This window comes from Schistocerca gregaria, chromosome 3, assembly GCF_023897955.1.
Source record: "Schistocerca gregaria isolate iqSchGreg1 chromosome 3, iqSchGreg1.2, whole genome shotgun sequence".
Lineage (NCBI taxonomy): Eukaryota > Metazoa > Arthropoda > Insecta > Orthoptera > Acrididae > Schistocerca > Schistocerca gregaria.
Window position 1 is genome coordinate 26,406,705 of NC_064922.1, and position 18,129 is coordinate 26,424,833.

General features: G+C 45.2%; 1 protein-coding gene and 16 non-coding genes across 17 annotated transcripts in view; all 17 read left to right on the forward strand.

Moving 5' to 3' along the window:
• The window catches only part of LOC126354119 (uncharacterized), a 122,703-nt gene extending 113,327 nt beyond the window's left edge, over positions 1-9,376 (forward strand). Inside the window, exon 3 of the mRNA XM_050003515.1 lies at positions 8,646-9,376. Coding sequence (XP_049859472.1) covers positions 8,646-9,376 — 731 coding nt within the window. The remainder of the gene's footprint in view (positions 1-8,645) is intronic.
• Trnak-cuu (transfer RNA lysine (anticodon CUU)) lies at positions 180-252 on the forward strand. The gene has a single exon. It is a non-coding gene; the product is annotated as a tRNA-Lys (tRNA).
• On the forward strand, positions 591-662 carry Trnat-agu (transfer RNA threonine (anticodon AGU)). Its single transcript has one exon. It is a non-coding gene; the product is annotated as a tRNA-Thr (tRNA).
• Trnar-ucg (transfer RNA arginine (anticodon UCG)) lies at positions 1,171-1,243 on the forward strand. Its single transcript has one exon. It is a non-coding gene; the product is annotated as a tRNA-Arg (tRNA).
• On the forward strand, positions 2,670-2,742 carry Trnar-ucg (transfer RNA arginine (anticodon UCG)). Its single transcript has one exon. It is a non-coding gene; the product is annotated as a tRNA-Arg (tRNA).
• On the forward strand, positions 4,169-4,241 carry Trnar-ucg (transfer RNA arginine (anticodon UCG)). The gene has a single exon. It is a non-coding gene; the product is annotated as a tRNA-Arg (tRNA).
• Trnak-cuu (transfer RNA lysine (anticodon CUU)) lies at positions 4,692-4,764 on the forward strand. Its single transcript has one exon. It is a non-coding gene; the product is annotated as a tRNA-Lys (tRNA).
• Trnat-agu (transfer RNA threonine (anticodon AGU)) lies at positions 5,101-5,172 on the forward strand. The gene has a single exon. It is a non-coding gene; the product is annotated as a tRNA-Thr (tRNA).
• Positions 5,684-5,756, forward strand: Trnar-ucg (transfer RNA arginine (anticodon UCG)). The gene has a single exon. It is a non-coding gene; the product is annotated as a tRNA-Arg (tRNA).
• Trnar-ucg (transfer RNA arginine (anticodon UCG)) lies at positions 7,189-7,261 on the forward strand. Its single transcript has one exon. It is a non-coding gene; the product is annotated as a tRNA-Arg (tRNA).
• Positions 9,377-14,207: 4,831 nt separating the features above from the next.
• On the forward strand, positions 14,208-14,279 carry Trnat-agu (transfer RNA threonine (anticodon AGU)). The gene has a single exon. It is a non-coding gene; the product is annotated as a tRNA-Thr (tRNA).
• Positions 14,280-14,777: 498 nt separating this feature from the next.
• Positions 14,778-14,850, forward strand: Trnar-ucg (transfer RNA arginine (anticodon UCG)). Its single transcript has one exon. It is a non-coding gene; the product is annotated as a tRNA-Arg (tRNA).
• Positions 14,851-15,300: 450 nt separating this feature from the next.
• Trnam-cau (transfer RNA methionine (anticodon CAU)) lies at positions 15,301-15,373 on the forward strand. Its single transcript has one exon. It is a non-coding gene; the product is annotated as a tRNA-Met (tRNA).
• Positions 15,374-15,711: 338 nt separating this feature from the next.
• Positions 15,712-15,783, forward strand: Trnat-agu (transfer RNA threonine (anticodon AGU)). Its single transcript has one exon. It is a non-coding gene; the product is annotated as a tRNA-Thr (tRNA).
• A 510-nt stretch (positions 15,784-16,293) lies between these two features.
• On the forward strand, positions 16,294-16,366 carry Trnar-ucg (transfer RNA arginine (anticodon UCG)). The gene has a single exon. It is a non-coding gene; the product is annotated as a tRNA-Arg (tRNA).
• A 450-nt stretch (positions 16,367-16,816) lies between these two features.
• On the forward strand, positions 16,817-16,889 carry Trnak-cuu (transfer RNA lysine (anticodon CUU)). Its single transcript has one exon. It is a non-coding gene; the product is annotated as a tRNA-Lys (tRNA).
• An 896-nt stretch (positions 16,890-17,785) lies between these two features.
• Positions 17,786-17,858, forward strand: Trnar-ucg (transfer RNA arginine (anticodon UCG)). The gene has a single exon. It is a non-coding gene; the product is annotated as a tRNA-Arg (tRNA).
• The last annotated feature ends 271 nt before the right edge of the window (positions 17,859-18,129 follow it).

Below are 18,129 nucleotides of genomic sequence, written 5' to 3' on the forward strand. Positions count from 1 at the left end.
TAGCTCTGCAGATTGTCATGCAATTCCTTTACCTCTCAGAAATGATTATGAAATAAAAGTGAAGTACGTGACGAGTGTCGTTAGGAAAACATTAGGCAGCATGGAGAGATTCTGTATGGGACCAACCAACCCAAACGAGTACTGTGTGATCTGCTACCCAGGAGGTACCCAACGAGGCAGCATGGCTAGCTCAGTCGGTAGAGCATGAGACTCTTAATCACAGGGTCGTGGGTTCGAGCCCTTCGCTGGGCGGAATGGAATTTTTCTCCACTGCAGATGTAAATTACCGATTTTCTGATTAACGTGATGTAATGGAAATAGCAACTTTAAAATTTGCCTACGTCTCAATCAGTCGCAAGAAAACTGTATTTGAAGGTGAAGGTGATTTTGTAGACATGTGTGAAAGTCATGTTCTGAAGTGCAGGTGATTTTGTTTGGAGAGAACATCGGCTACGTGTCAGATGTGTATCCAAGCAGTAATGGGTCGCCATAGCTGCAAATATTAGTGAAAAATATGAAGTGTTGTCAGCTGAAGTCTGAAGATTCAGACGACCGTACGGACGAAGTACGCAAAAGTTCCGCTAGGCCGCGCCTCTTTAGCTCAGTGGTAGAGCACTGGTCTAGTAAACCAGGAGTCGTGAGTTCCATCCTCACAGGAGGAAGACGAATTTTGGAAATCAGTTGCGCGTCATGGCCGTATAGCAAACAGTATCTGTGATGGCGAACAATTAGCGAGAGGCGTTTTATTAAGAATTACTCTCAGATGTGATTAAGGCGAATGGCGCTGATAAAGCATTTGCCAAAGCGGTAGGGCATAAGGTGGGACGAGGCATTCTGAATTACATTTTATAGATGTATTTCTCACAAATTTCTGAGCCTCCCGCGGTCGACGTCTTCGTCGTCGTCGTCGTCGCCGCCGCCGCTTCTGCAGAATTAGCAAAACGGCCATCGTAGCAAATGCGGCGAGGGACACCCTGCCATCGATTCCGATTGCGCAAAGTGTGTGGTCTTGTTTTCCTGTCTATGTTTGGTCGGTCTCGTAAGAGGTTGAATGTAACGAATGGGTGGGAAAGAGTAAGGGGCAGCGGCTGTGTGGAACGAAAACACAATTCCTCAGGGGGTGTGAGCGTTTCGAGATGAATCGTATATAAGTTATACTTGGTCGTCAGTGACCGTGTGGCCTAATGGATAAGGCGTCGGACTTCGGATCCGAAGATTGCAGGTTCGAATCCTGTCACGGTCGTGTTTTTCCAGTTCTGAGAAACAAACATACCGTTTTAATGTAGCAATTGTGCAGTACGAAAACGTCTGAATGTTGCTGTTGACCATTTTGTGCTTGAAGATGGTCTTGAGCTTGAAACACACACAAGAAGACCGGTGTTAACTAGCGAAATGGTCGGCAGAGTGCCCTCACCGCGAGGTTTGACTGGCACTTGCACATCTAAAACAACGTCGGAAAGTAACTCGTTCGGCTTTTGAGTCACGTCAAGTATGTGTGTTAATTTTGACGCCGCTAGCTCTGCAGATTGTCATGCAATTCCTTTACCTCTCAGAAATGATTATGAAATAAAAGTGAAGTACGTGACGAGTGTCGTTAGGAAAACATTAGGCAGCATGGAGAGATTCTGTATGGGACCAACCAACCCAAACGAGTACTGTGTGATCTGCTACCCAGGAGGTACCCAACGAGGCAGCACGGCTAGCTCAGTCGGTAGAGCATGAGACTCTTAATCACAGGGTCATGGGTTCGAGCCCTTCGCTGGGCGGAACGGAATTTTTCTCCACTGCAGATGTAAATTACCGATTTTCTGATTAACGTGATGTAATGGAAATAGCAACTTTAAAATTTGCCTACGTCTCAATCAGTCGCAAGAAAACTGTATTTGAAGGTGAAGGTGATTTTGTAGACATGTGAAAGTCATGTTCTGAAGTGCAGGTGGTTTTGTTTGGAGAGAACATCGGCTACGTGTCAGATGTGTAGCCAAGCAGTAATGGGTCGCCATAGCTGCTAATATTAGTCAAAAATATGAAGTGTTGTCAGCTGAAGTCTGATGATTCAGACGACCGTGCGGCGAAGTACGCAAAAGTTCCGCTAGGCCGCGCCTCTTTAGCTCAGTGGTAGAGCACTGGTGTAGTAAACCAGGAGTCGTGAGTTCCATCCTCACAGGAGGAAGACGAATTTTGGAAATCAGTTGCGCGTCATGGCCGTATAGCAAACAGTATCTGTGATGGCGAACAATTAGCGAGAGGCGTTTTATTAAGAATTACTCTCAGATGTGATTAAGGCGAATGGCGCTGATAAAGCATTTGCCAAAGCGGTACGGCATAAGGTGGGACGAGGCATTCTGAATTACATTTTATAGATGTATTTCTCACAAATCTCTGAGCCTCTCGCGGTCGTCGTCGTCGTCGCCGCCGCCGCTTCTGCAGAATTAGCAAAACGGCCATCGTAGCAAATGCGGCGAGGGACACCCTGCCATCGATTCCGATTGCGCAAAGTGTGTGGTCTTGTTTTCCTGTCTATGTTTGGTCGGTCTCGTAAGAGGTTGAATGTAACGAATGGGTGGGAAAGAGTAAGGGGCAGCGGCTGTGTGGAACGAAAACACAATTCCTCAGGGGGTGTGAGCGTTTCGAGATGAATCGTATATAAGTTATACTTGGTCGTCAGTGACCGTGTGGCCTAATGGATAAGGCGTCGGACTTCGGATCCGAAGATTGCAGGTTCGAATCCTGTCACGGTCGTGTTTTTCCAGTTCTGAGAAACAAACATACCGTTTTAATGTAGCAATTGTGCAGTACGAAACCGTCTGAATGTTGCTGTTGACCATTTTGTGCTTGAAGATGGTCTTGAGCTTGAAACACACACAAGAAGACCGGTGTTAACTAGCGAAATGGTCGGCAGAGTGCCCTCACCGCGAGGTTTGACTGGCACTTGCACATCTAAAACAACGTCGGAAAGTAACTCGTTCGGCTTTTGAGTCACGTCAAGTATGTGTGTTAATTTTGACGCCGCTAGCTCTGCAGATTGTCATGCAATTCCTTTACCTCTCAGAAATGATTATGAAATAAAAGTGAAGTACGTGACAGGTGTCGTTAGGAAAACATTAGGCAGCATGGAGAGATTCTGTATGGGACCAACCAACCCAAACGAGTACTGTGTGATCTGCTACCCAGGAGGTATCCAACGAGGCAGCACGGCTAGCTCAGTCGGTAGAGCATGAGACTCTTAATCACAGGGTCATGGGTTCGAGCCCTTCGCTGGGCGGAACGGAATTTTTCTCCACTGCAGATGTAAATTACCGATTTTCTGATTAACGTGATGTAATGGAAATAGCAACTTTAAAATTTGCCTACGTCTCAATCAGTCGCAAGAAAACTGTATTTGAAGGTGAAGGTGATTTTGTAGACATGTGAAAGTCATGTTCTGAAGTGCAGGTGGTTTTGTTTGGAGAGAACATCGGCTACGTGTCAGATGTGTAGCCAAGCAGTAATGGGTCGCCATAGCTGCTAATATTAGTCAAAAATATGAAGTGTTGTCAGCTGAAGTCTGATGATTCAGACGACCGTGCGGCGAAGTACGCAAAAGTTCCGCTAGGCCGCGCCTCTTTAGCTCAGTGGTAGAGCACTGGTGTAGTAAACCAGGAGTCGTGAGTTCCATCCTCACAGGAGGAAGACGAATTTTGGAAATCAGTTGCGCGTCATGGCCGTATAGCAAACAGTATCTGTGATGGCGAACAATTAGCGAGAGGCGTTTTATTAAGAATTACTCTCAGATGTGATTAAGGCGAATGGCGCTGATAAAGCATTTGCCAAAGCGGTACGGCATAAGGTGGGACGAGGCATTCTGAATTACATTTTATAGATGTATTTCTCACAAATCTCTGAGCCTCTCGCGGTCGTCGTCGTCGTCGCCGCCGCCGCTTCTGCAGAATTAGCAAAACGGCCATCGTAGCAAATGCGGCGAGGGACACCCTGCCATCGATTCCGATTGCGCAAAGTGTGTGGTCTTGTTTTCCTGTCTATGTTTGGTCGGTCTCGTAAGAGGTTGAATGTAACGAATGGGTGGGAAAGAGTAAGGGGCAGCGGCTGTGTGGAACGAAAACACAATTCCTCAGGGGGTGTGAGCGTTTCGAGATGAATCGTATATAAGTTATACTTGGTCGTCAGTGACCGTGTGGCCTAATGGATAAGGCGTCGGACTTCGGATCCGAAGATTGCAGGTTCGAATCCTGTCACGGTCGTGTTTTTCCAGTTCTGAGAAACAAACATACCGTTTTAATGTAGCAATTGTGCAGTACGAAACCGTCTGAATGTTGCTGTTGACCATTTTGTGCTTGAAGATGGTCTTGAGCTTGAAACACACACAAGAAGACCGGTGTTAACTAGCGAAATGGTCGGCAGAGTGCCCTCACCGCGAGGTTTGACTGGCACTTGCACATCTAAAACAACGTCGGAAAGTAACTCGTTCGGCTTTTGAGTCACGTCAAGTATGTGTGTTAATTTTGACGCCGCTAGCTCTGCAGATTGTCATGCAATTCCTTTACCTCTCAGAAATGATTGTGAAATAAAAGTGAAGTACGTGACAGGTGTCGTTAGGAAAACATTAGGCAGCATGGAGAGATTCTGTATGGGACCAACCAACCCAAACGAGTACTGTGTGATCTGCTACCCAGGAGGTACCCAACGAGGCAGCACGGCTAGCTCAGTCGGTAGAGCATGAGACTCTTAATCACAGGGTCGTGGGTTCGAGCCCTTCGCTGGGCGGAATGGAATTTTTCTCCACTGCAGATGTAAATTACCGATTTTCTGATTAACGTGATGTAATGGAAATAGCAACTTTAAAATTTGCCTACGTCTCAATCAGTCGCAAGAAAACTGTATTTGAAGGTGAAGGTGATTTTGTAGACATGTGAAAGTCATGTTCTGAAGTGCAGGTGGTTTTGTTTGGAGAGAACATCGGCTACGTGTCAGATGTGTATCCAAGCAGTAATGGGTCGCCATAGCTGCAAATATTAGTGAAAAATATGAAGTGTTGTCAGCTGAAGTCTGAAGATTCAGACGACCGTACGGACGAAGTACGCAAAAGTTCCGCTAGGCCGCGCCTCTTTAGCTCAGTGGTAGAGCACTGGTCTAGTAAACCAGGAGTCGTGAGTTCCATCCTCACAGGAGGAAGACGAATTTTGGAAATCAGTTGCGCGTCATGGCCGTATAGCAAACAGTATCTGTGATGGCGAACAATTAGCGAGAGGCGTTTTATTAAGAATTACTCTCAGATGTGATTAAGGCGAATGGCGCTGATAAAGCATTTGCCAAAGCGGTAGGGCATAAGGTGGGACGAGGCATTCTGAATTACATTTTATAGATGTATTTCTCACAAATTTCTGAGCCTCCCGCGGTCGACGTCTTCGTCGTCGTCGTCGTCGTCGCCGCCGCCGCTTCTGCAGAATTAGCAAAACGGCCATCGTAGCAAATGCGGCGAGGGACACCCTGCCATCGATTCCGATTGCGCAAAGTGTGTGGTCTTGTTTTCCTGTCTATGTTTGGTCGGTCTCGTAAGAGGTTGAATGTAACGAATGGGTGGGAAAGAGTAAGGGGCAGCGGCTGTGTGGAACGAAAACACAATTCCTCAGGGGGTGTGAGCGTTTCGAGATGAATCGTATATAAGTTATACTTGGTCGTCAGTGACTGTGTGGCCTAATGGATAAGGCGTCGGACTTCGGATCCGAAGATTGCAGGTTCGAATCCTGTCACGGTCGTGTTTTTCCAGTTCTGAGAAACAAACATACCGTTTTAATGTAGCAATTGTGCAGTACGAAACCGTCTGAATGTTGCTGTTGACCATTTTGTGCTTGGAGATGGTCTTGAGCTTGAAACACACACAAGAAGACCGGTGTTAACGAGCGAAATGGTCGGCAGAGTGCCCTCACCGCGAGGTTTGACTGGCACTTGCACATCTAAAACAACGTCGGAAAGTAACTCGTTCGGCTTTTGAGTCACGTCAAGTATGTGTGTTAATTTTGACGCCGCTAGCTCTGCAGATTGTCATGCAATTCCTTTACCTCTCAGAAATGATTATGAAATAAAAGTGAAGTACGTGACAGGTGTCGTTAGGAAAACATTAGGCAGCATGGAGAGATTCTGTATGGGACCAACCAACCCAAACGAGTACTGTGTGATCTGCTACCCAGGAGGTACCCAACGAGGCAGCACGGCTAGCTCAGTCGGTAGAGCATGAGACTCTTAATCACAGGGTCATGGGTTCGAGCCCTTCGCTGGGCGGAACGGAATTTTTCTCCACTGCAGATGTAAATTACCGATTTTCTGATTAACGTGATGTAATGGAAATAGCAACTTTAAAATTTGCCTACGTCTCAATCAGTCGCAAGAAAACTGTATTTGAAGGTGAAGGTGATTTTGTAGACATGTGAAAGTCATGTTCTGAAGTGCAGGTGGTTTTGTTTGGAGAGAACATCGGCTACGTGTCAGATGTGTAGCCAAGCAGTAATGGGTCGCCATAGCTGCTAATATTAGTCAAAAATATGAAGTGTTGTCAGCTGAAGTCTGATGATTCAGACGACCGTGCGGCGAAGTACGCAAAAGTTCCGCTAGGCCGCGCCTCTTTAGCTCAGTGGTAGAGCACTGGTGTAGTAAACCAGGAGTCGTGAGTTCCATCCTCACAGGAGGAAGACGAATTTTGGAAATCAGTTGCGCGTCATGGCCGTATAGCAAACAGTATCTGTGATGGCGAACAATTAGCGAGAGGCGTTTTATTAAGAATTACTCTCAGATGTGATTAAGGCGAATGGCGCTGATAAAGCATTTGCCAAAGCGGTACGGCATAAGGTGGGACGAGGCATTCTGAATTACATTTTATAGATGTATTTCTCACAAATCTCTGAGCCTCTCGCGGTCGTCGTCGTCGTCGTCGTCGCCGCCGCCGCTTCTGCAGAATTAGCAAAACGGCCATCGTAGCAAATGCGGCGAGGGACACCCTGCCATCGATTCCGATTGCGCAAAGTGTGTGGTCTTGTTTTCCTGTCTATGTTTGGTCGGTCTCGTAAGAGGCTGAATGTAACGAATGGGTGGGAAAGAGTAAGGGGCAGCGGCTGTGTGGAACGAAAACACAATTCCTCAGGGGGTGTGAGCGTTTCGAGATGAATCGTATATAAGTTATACTTGGTCGTCAGTGACCGTGTGGCCTAATGGATAAGGCGTCGAACTTCGGATCCGAAGATTGCAGGTTCGAATCCTGTCACGGTCGTGTTTTTCCAGTTCTGAGAAACAAACATACCGTTTTAATGTAGCAATTGTGCAGTACGAAACCGTCAGAATGTTGCTGTTGACCATTTTGTGCTTGAAGATGGTCTTGAGCTTGAAACACACACAAGAAGACCGGTGTTAACTAGCGAAATGGTCGGCAGAGTGCCCTCACCTCGAGGTTTGACTGGCACTTGCACATCTAAAACAACGTCGGAAAGTAACTCGTTCGGCTTTTGAGTCACGTCAAGTATGTGTGTTAATTTTGACGCCGCTAGCTCTGCAGATTGTCATGCAATTCCTTTACCTCTCAGAAATGATTATGAAATAAAAGTGAAGTACGTGACGAGTGTCGTTAGGAAAACATTAGGCAGCATGGAGAGATTCTGTATGGGACCAACCAACCCAAACGAGTACTGTGTGATCTGCTAACCAGGAGGTACCCAACGAGGCAGCACGGCTAGTGGCATTCTGGCTTTAGCCGTCGCCGCGGTCGGACGTGCTTGTTGTTTACTCCGCGTACGTTAGCGCTATCGCCGGTGTTTGGTGTCTACGTGAAGTTAGCTGTACATTTTCGCTGTTATTTTTTGAGTGGTGTCTCTGATAAGTGTTTTTATAGTGCTTTCGTCCGTTCCACGTCTCGTGCTTCGCCGCAATTTCGGTTGTTGCCGGAATTTCGTCGGAACCGACGACCATGTCTGACACCGTCAGGAAGAATACTTTAGTCTTCTCGTTCGAGAAAGAAACACGGCCGGTCCAACCCACTGCGCTGGAAATCCACGATTGGCTGACTGAGGTAATCGGTATAAATTCTGACTCTGTCCATACCACGCAATTAGATGCTGAAAAATACTGTGTTTTTGTTAAATTTCTGAACTCAGTGACAGTCGATAAGTTGCTTGCAAAATGGGGTAATTCCGTCGAATTTGTTCATCGAGACGGTTCAAAAAGTAATGTATCTGTACGAAAAGCTGATATCATGTACACCAATGTCAGGATTTTGAATGTTCCAATTGAAATTGATAATCAGTTGATCAAGGACGCTCTATCTAAATATGGCGAAGTTAAATCTATCTATAACGAAAGATGGTCGAAGCTATACAAGATACAGTGTTTTAATGGCATTAGATCCGTTGAAATGGAGGTGAAAGCCAACATTCCGTCCCATATATCCGTTGCAGGCCATAAAGCACATGTTGTGTATTCTGGTCAGGAGCGCACGTGCAATATTTGCAATGAGACAGGTCATTTCCGACAAGATTGTCCGCGCCGTGTTTTTGTTCTTCGGAACAATCTAACACAGCGTCAAAAACTGACCCTCAGCGATGTCTTACCAAATAGCACTTCCCTTCTTTCGGTTAACGACTGTGGTGCATGTACTTCTGTAGCGCCCGCCATAACTACTACGGAGTTCCCTCCCCTGAGCGTCATTACATCACACCCTTCTGTTCCCGGTTGCGATCTCCAGAATAAGAAGCGACCGTTGGAAACGACCGATGACGGCTCGGACGGCGAGTCCGCCCGTAATTCGCCTTCCACCCGCAAGCAGAAGCAGTGTAATGCGGATGTGCTCGAGGAAACAAACAGTACATGTATTGACGTGACGACAGCCGCTGAGGCAACCCGGCCGCTGTCGGCGGCTGAACAGGTACAAACGGTCCACGGAGGGGACGCAGTAACGATTGTCGCGGAGACGGAAGAGGCGCACTCCGAAGCACAAGAGGTGACGGAGCGGAACCCAACTCAAGAACTTACAGACCCACAAACCGCCGACTCAGTCAGTGCTCTGGAGCTAGTGACGGAAGAACAAGGAAATGGCACTCGTAAAAAGGACGCTGTTGAGGCAGCTTCGGTCACAACGGTGGTAAAGATAGACAATCCGAATGACGGCGCGTTGAACCAAGATGTCCGAAGACGCCGACCCAAACCGCAACCTAATCTCAAAGCTTCCCGTAACCAAAGCAAACAACAACCAGCACAAGAGGAAGCGACGGCCAAGAACGTCTTGTATGAAATCATCACGGAAAGACCTAAGGAGGTACCTTCAAGTGACATTAGTGATGCAAAGCCCCTCGGTAAAACTAAAACCCGAGATGTTCGGAATCCTGCACCAAAATGAGGCTGTAAGATGAAAAAAAAAAAAGGATTTTGTTGAACCAGTTTCATTTCTAATTGTACTACTGTCTTAGTCATATTTCAGAGGAACCAGATGAAGTGTTTACCGAGCTTCAAATACTGACTATTCTTTTAGATGTTTGTTTAAGCAGAGTCGTTTCTCCCTTCTAGGAGCTGCACATCTCTTTTTTTTTTATTAATATTTTGTTATCTTTTTAATCACTTATTTACTTTCTATGCAAACTAAATGTCCCAGGCATATACAATTACGACTATCAATATTAACAGGATTACATCCGTGACTAAAGTTACAGCGCTCAAGGATTATTTATATGAGTCAGGGACGGACATTGCTTTCCTACAGGAAGTAGTGCTGACTAATCTTACAGTGCCTGGATATTTGGCGATTTTAAATGTCTCACTTGACACCAACGTCGGTACAGCAATTTTAGTCAGGGAGGGGATTCCTGTCTCGGATATCGAGAGGTTGGACTCCGGCAGAGCGATAGGTATAAAAGTCTTTGGTTCTACCCTTATCAATCTGTACGCCCCTTCTGGCACATCCAATAGAATGGAAAGAGCACAGTTCTATAAAGAAGAAATCATTTATTTATTACGGAAAAACCCAAAAGATCTTATAATAGGCGGTGATTTTAATTGTGTGATAAATAAGAAAGACCAGGTTCCGAATTTTAATACCTGCAATGAACTGAAGCGTTTCGTCACTGTTTTACAGCTTAAAGATGCTTGGGAAATAATGTATCCCACATTTGTGGCATTTACATTCCTAGGTCCTCACTCACGTAGCAGGATCGACAGACTCTACATATCGCAAAGTCTAGTTAGCTCCTTCATTAAAGCAGAGACGATTCCAGTTTACTTTTCTGATCATAGCTCCGTGCTAGCTTCCATCAACCTTACTGCGCAACCCACTCGCCGTTTTAGAAGTTCATGGCACCTTAATACGTCACTGATGCAGGACAACGGATTAGAAGAAAGTTTGACAGAAGCGTGGGCATTGTGCCTCCGCTCTGCAGATAGACACGTCTCAGTACTAGACTCGTGGTGCAACAGGGCAAAGCCTAAACTGAGAAAAGTTCTCATCCAGTATAGTGTACAACGATCGAAAGACTTGAAAAATTCCATAGAATTTTATTATACCATGCTGCGAAATTTATATGAGCAGGCAAACACTTCCAACGTCCGTCTGGCAGATATCAAGCAAACTAAGGCCAAATTGCTCAGTCTTAAAAGACAGCAGATGGAGGGTCTGAAATTAAAATCCAAGGCTAAGACAGTCGTGGAGGATGAACATGCTTCCTTGTACCATCTACTGAAGCACGAAAGAAACAGGAGACGCACCTTCATTGACGGACTTCAGTCTGAAACTGGCGAGACACTCACGACTCAGAGAGACATCGTCAATGCAGTGCACAAATATTACGAAGACCTATACACTGCCAACCCGGTATGTGAAGAGTCCTTCGATGAGTTCCTTAGTTACATAGCTCCACAGGTCTCGGACGAGGAAAACGAAGACCTTCTCGTTGAGTGTACTAACGAAGATATCCACAGAATCATCTGCAAATCTCCTCTGAGGAAATCGCCGGGACCGGATGGTTTGCCTGTTGAATTTTATAAACGATACTGGCCACTGATTGGTGACATGTTTACCCGAATGACGAACGAGGTGCTTCAGGGAAAGCATTTACCTGCTGTTTTTAAAGAGAGCACAATAGTACTAATCCCAAAAAATGCTGCAAAAAGAAACCTCAACAACTTTCGTCCTATCTCCCTGTTAAACTCCGATTATAAAATCATCGGCAGAATTTTAAACAACAGACTCTCACAGTTGGCCAAAAAGATAGTAAGTCCATACCAGTCCTGTGTGCCTACCAAGAGCATTTTCAAAAGCATAGCTGAATATAGAGATATAATTGCAATCACTGCTGTGACCACCATAAAATGTGCTATCATGTTTATTGACTTCCAGAAAGCATTTGATCGTGTGGATCATAGATTCCTTAGTGCCACACTGAACAAAATAGGTTTTAATGAGCGAGTCGTAAGTGTGATCAGAAATGTTGCAACAGGCATCAGCGCTTGTATATCAGTTAACTGCCAGAGGACAAAGCAGATTCAGATCAGGCGCGGCGTTCCTCAAGGAAGCCCCCTTTCCATGTTCCTATTCGTGCTTTCATTAGAACCTTTCCTCCGCAGTGTTCATGCCACTCTAACTGGCATCACATTATCTGGTCACCGAACAGTCATAAACGCCTATGCCGATGATGTCGGAGTCGTCCTGCGAAATCCCGACGACATTTTGAAATTGGAAACGCTAATTAAAAAGTACTGTAGAGTCTCCGGAGCAGGTGTCAACGCAAACAAAAGCAAACTCCTACACCTGCGGGGTTTTCAACATACCACCTTAGCCTGGGCCACAATGGTCACCCAATGCAAAGCACTAGGAATAACACTGACACCTTGTCCGTTAAAAATGGCAGCTATCAATTGGAGAAATACGTCGGGACAACTTCTTGGAACAACAAGGGAAAACCTCCACCGTAACATGAACCAAGTTCAGAGGGTGATTTTCATTAACCACTGCATTCTCTCCAGGAGTTACTTTATAGCACAGATCTTCCCACTACCGAAAATGATTGGAAAAAAGATAATGTCTACCATTGCCAGCTATCTTTGGAGAGGGGATATATTCAGAGTCGACGCAAAAACTGCGACCTTAGATCCCAGGAATGGAGGTTTGGGGTTAGTTGACATCAGACATAAGGCGTCTGCGCTTTTTATAAAAAGGACCGCCACTATCCTTAGCGACCACGCTGATAGCATTACAACTAAATTATTTGAAGTTGTCAGGCCTGCCAGTTTACAGGCGCCGGTGAATGTGCAAAAAATAAATAACCGGCTCCAGTACGTTCGTGTATATTTTGTGGAATTCAGCTATCTCGGCGGTGTCATCATCAACTCACGACGGATCACGGCCCGCGATATTCTGTGCCATCGAAAGAAAATGGAGGGGAGAAACAAATTGGAAAGTAAATACCCACACACTGATTGGGACGCCATATGGAAAAATATTAATATGCGTGGTCTACCATCGGACGTCAAGTCAGCGTGGTATAAAACAGTGAATGAGACCGTAAGCACCAATGAAAGGTTACATGCAATCGGCGTTAGCGACACGAACCTATGTCTCAAATGTAAATTGATCGACACGTTAGTGCACCGATTCACATGCGGTGGCAATCTACAACTCTGTAATTGGATTAGGGAACAACTGGCTTTTCTTACGAGATCTTCGGTGGAAAATTTTCCCCCTGTTACATTCCTCAGGCCTCAGACTTGCTATTTTCCAGCAGCAAAAAACAACTCGGTCCATTGGTTAATGGGACACTATGTGAATTACGTAATTAATCACCTGGGAAATGACAATTCCACTGATTTTTACATGTACTTGAAGTGTGCTTTTTATAACGCCCTGAAATATAAAGACCACAAGAAAAACTACGGCAATATGCTTAAAATTGTATTCGAGCGACTGGGCATTGGTTGACAAGCCAACGAGATAAACAAAAATCGTTTATTTAAGCGAAACGACGCTTAAACAAAAACAATTGGGGAGAAGTACAATTTTACAGTTTCATATTACAATCACTTATCCTCTGCTGGCAAAGAAGGCTATTTTGTTTATTGCACAGAAGAAGCCGAAGCCGAAAGCCAGTATCGCAGGGTTAAAGATAAATTGTTTTCTTATACATTCATTTTATGACTGAGAAGGAAGTCTCATTTGTTTCCATGGAAGGGAACATACTTTTTTATTATTATTATTAATTTCAAGAAGGAAAGGAGGCTATGGAATTAGTGCCTTAACATAAAATTCCTTCTTCACATTCCATGAAGATTTTTCTTTTACATTAAAAAAAATAACAAACAAACAAAAATAATAATAATAACAATAAAAAAACTAAACAGAAATTAAAAAAATAATATACAGGTTCAGGGTCCACTACTTCCTACAACTTTATTATATATTACAAAGAAGTATGCTAGGTTGCCGAGAAGCAGTGGATGAAAAAAAAAAAAAAAAAAAAAAAAAAAAAAAAAAAGCACTAAAGCTATAACCTTCAATCTCTATTGCCTCGGCATGACATAAATTTTTTGTTTCAAGTGAAGCATCTTTTGGTTCAGGATTTCGAAGGCAAAACAGCATATATCTACTTATACACAAGATGTAAAATTTCTTATTGACAACTATGATAAAGACACGCCTCAGCAACAGGACTGGGTGGAGACATCGCGGCCAGGCCTCGAGATTTTGACCCCTAAAAAAAAAAAAAAAAAAAAAAAAGTGGTTAAGGCGTCTGACTCGAAATCAGATTCCCTCTGGGAGCGAAAAAAAAAAAAAAAAAAAAAAAGCTCAGTCGGTAGAGCATGAGACTCTTAATCACAGGGTCGTGGGTTCGAGCCCTTCGCTGGGCGGAACGGAATTTTTCTCCACTGCAGATGTAAATTACCGATTTTCTGATTAACGTGATGTAATGGAAATAGCAACTTTAAAATTTGCCTACGTCTCAATCAGTCGCAAGAAAACTGTATTTGAAGGTGAAGTTGATTTTGTAGACATGTGTGAAAGTCATGTTCTGAAGTGCAGGTGATTTTGTTTGGAGAGAACATCGGCTACGTGTCAGATGAGTATCCAAGCAGTAATGGGTCGCCATAGCTGCAAATATTAGTGTAAAATATGAAGTGTTGTCAGCTGAAGTCTGAAGATTCAGACGACCGTACGGACGAAGTACGCAAAAGTTCCGCTAGGCCGCGCCTCTTTAGCTCAGTGGTAGAGCACTGGTCTAGTAAACCAGGAGTCGTGAGTTCCATCCTCACAGGAGGAAGACGAATTTTGGAAATCAGTTGCGCGTCATGGCCGTATAGCAAACAGTATCTGTGATGGCGAACAATTAGCGAGAGGCGTTTTATTAAGAATTACTCTCAGATGTGATTAAGGCGAATGGCGCTGATAAAGCATTTGCCAAAGCGGTACGGCATAAGGTGGGACGAGGCATTCTGAATTATATTTTATAGATGTATTTCTCACAAATCTCTGAGCCTCCCGCAGTCGTCGTCGTCGTCGCCGCCGCCGCCGCTTCTGCAGAATTAGCAAATGGCCATCGTAGCAAATGCGGCGAGGGACACCCTGCCATCGATTCCGATTGCGCAAAGTGTGTGGTCTTGTTTTCCTGTCTATGTTTGGTCGGTATCGTAAGAGGTTGAATGTAACGAATGGGTGGGAAAGAGTAAGGGGCAGCGGCTGTGTGGAACGAAAACACAATTCCTCAGGGGGTGTGAGCGTTTCGAGATGAATCGTATATAAGTTATACTTGGTCGTCAGTGACCGTGTGGCCTAATGGATAAGGCGTCGGACTTCGGATCCGAAGATTGCAGGTTCGAATCCTGTCACGGTCGTGTTTTTCCAGTTCTGAGAAACAAACATACCGTTTTAATGTAGCAATTGTGCAGTACGAAACCGTCAGAATGTTGCTGTTGACCATTTTGTGCTTGAAGATGGTCTTGAGCTTGAAACACACACAAGAAGACCGGTGTTAACTAGCGAAATGGTCGGCAGAGTGCCCTCACCTCGAGGTTTGACTGGCACTTGCACATCTAAAACAACGTCGGAAAGTAACTCGTTCGGCTTTTGAGTCACGTCAAGTATGTGTGTTAATTTTGACGCCGCTAGCTCTGCAGATTGTCATGCAATTCCTTTACCTCTCAGAAATGATTATGAAATAAAAGTGAAGTACGTGACGAGTGTCGTTAGGAAAACATTAGGCAGCATGGAGAGATTCTGTATGGGACCAACCAACCCAAACGAGTACTGTGTGATCTGCTAACCAGGAGGTACCCAACGAGGCAGCACGGCTAGCTCAGGCGGTAGAGCATGAGACTCATAATCACAGGGTCGTGGGTTCGAGCCCTTCGCTGGGCGGAACGGAATTTTTCTCCACTGCAGATGTAAATTACCGATTTTCTGATTAACGTGATGTAATGGAAATAGCAACTTTAAAATTTGCCTACGTCTCAATCAGTCGCAAGAAAACTGTATTTGAAGGTGAAGTTGATTTTGTAGACATGTGTGAAAGTCATGTTCTGAAGTGCAGGTGATTTTGTTTGGAGAGAACATCGGCTACGTGTCAGATGAGTATCCAAGCAGTAATGGGTCGCCATAGCTGCAAATATTAGTGAAAAATATGAAGTGTTGTCAGCTGAAGTCTGAAGATTCAGACGACCGTACGGACGAAGTACGCAAAAGTTCCGCTAGGCCGCGCCTCTTTAGCTCAGTGGTAGAGCACTGGTCTAGTAAACCAGCAGTCGTGAGTTCCATCCTCACAGGAGGAAGACGAATTTTGGAAATCGGTTGCGCGTCATGGCCGTATAGCAAACAGTATCTATGATGGCGAACAATTAGCGAGAGGCGTTTTATTAAGAATTACTCTCAGATGTGATTAAGGCGAATGGCGCTGATAAAGCATTTGCCAAAGCGGTACGGCATAAGGTGGGACGAGGCATTCTGAATTACATTTTATAGATGTATTTCTCACAAATCTCTGAGCCTCCCGCGGTCGTCGTCTTCGTCGTCGTCGTCGTCGCCGCCGCCGCCGCTTCTGCAGAATTAGCAAATGGCCATCGTAGCAAATGCGGCGAGGGACACCCTGCCATCGATTCCGATTGCGCAAAGTGTGTGGTCTTGTTTTCCTGTCTATGTTTGGTCGGTCTCGTAAGAGGTTGAATGTAACGAAAGGGTGGGAAAGAGTAAGGGGCAGCGGCTGTGTGGAACGAAAACACAATTCCTCAGGGGGTGTGAGCGTTTCGAGATGAATCGTATATAAGTTATACTTGGTCGTCAGTGACCGTGTGGCCTAATGGATAAGGCGTCGGACTTCGGATCCGAAGATTGCAGGTTCGAATCCTGTCACGGTCGTGTTTTTCCAGTTCTGAGAAACAAACATACCGTTTTAATGTAGCAATTGTGCAGTACGAAACCGTCTGAATGTTGCTGTTGACCATTTTGTGCTTGAAGATGGTCTTGAGCTTGAAACACACACAAGAAGACCGGTGTTAACTAGCGAAATGGTCGGCAGAGTGCCCTCACCGCGAGGTTTGACTGGCACTTGCACATCTAAAACAACGTCGGAAAGTAACTCGTTCGGCTTTTGAGTCACGTCAAGTATGTGTGTTAATTTTGACGCCGCTAGCTCTGCAGATTGTCATGCAATTCCTTTACCTCTCAGAAATGATTATGAAATAAAAGTGAAGTACGTGACGAGTGTCGTTAGGAAAACATTAGGCAGCATGGAGAGATTCTGTATGGGACCAACCAACCCAAACGAGTACTGTGTGATCTGCTACCCAGGAGGTATCCATCGAGGCAGCACGGCTAGCTCAGTCGGTAGAGCATGAGACTCTTAATCACAGGGTCGTGGGTTCGAGCCCTTCGCTGGGCGGAACGGAATTTTTCTCCACTGCAGATGTAAATTACCGATTTTCTGATTAACGTGATGTAATGGAAATAGCAACTTTAAAATTTGCCTACGTCTCAATCAGTCGCAAGAAAACTGTATTTGAAGGTGAAGGTGATTTTGTAGACATGTGAAAGTCATGTTCTGAAGTGCAGGTGGTTTTGTTTGGAGAGAACATCGGCTACGTGTCAGATGTGTAGCCAAGCAGTAATGGGTCGCCATAGCTGCTAATATTAGTCAAAAATATGAATTGTTGTCAGCTGAAGTCTGATGATTCAGACGACCGTGCGGCGAAGTACGCAAAAGTTCCGCTAGGCCGCGCCTCTTTAGCTCAGTGGTAGAGCACTGGTGTAGTAAACCAGGAGTCGTGAGTTCCATCCTCACAGGAGGAAGACGAATTTTGGAAATCAGTTGCGCGTCATGGCCGTATAGCAAACAGTATCTGTGATGGCGAACAATTAGCGAGAGGCGTTTTATTAAGAATTACTCTCAGATGTGATTAAGGCGAATGGCGCTGATAAAGCATTTGCCAAAGCGGTACGGCATAAGGTGGGACGAGGCATTCTGAATTACATTTTATAGATGTATTTCTCACAAATCTCTGAGCCTCTCGCGGTCGTCGTCGCCGCCGCCGCTTCTGCAGAATTAGCAAATGGCCATCGTAGCAAATGCGGCGAGGGACACCCTGCCATCGATTCCGATGCGCAAAGTGTGTGGTCTTGTTTTCCTGTCTATGTTTGGTCGGTCTCGTAAGAGGTTGAATGTAACGAATGGGTGGGAAAGAGTAAGGGGCAGCGGCTGTGTGGAACGAAAACACAATTCCTCAGGGGGGTGTGAGAGTTTCGAGATGAATCGTATATAAGTTATACTTGGTCGTCAGTGACCGTGTGGCCTAATGGATAAGGCGTCGGACTTCGGATCCGAAGATTGCAGGTTCGAATCCTGTCACGGTCGTGTTTTTCCAGTTCTGAGAAACAAACATACCGTTTTAATGTAGCAATTGTGCAGTACGAAACCGTCTGAATGTTGCTGTTGACCATTTTGTGCTTGAAGATGGTCTTGAGCTTGAAACACACACAAGAAGACCGGTGTTAACTAGCGAAATGATCGGCAGAGTGCCCTCACCGCGAGGTTTGACTGGCACTTGCACATCTAAAACAACGTCGGAAAGTAACTCGTTCGGCTTTTGAGTCACGTCAAGTATGTGTGTTAATTTTGACGCCGC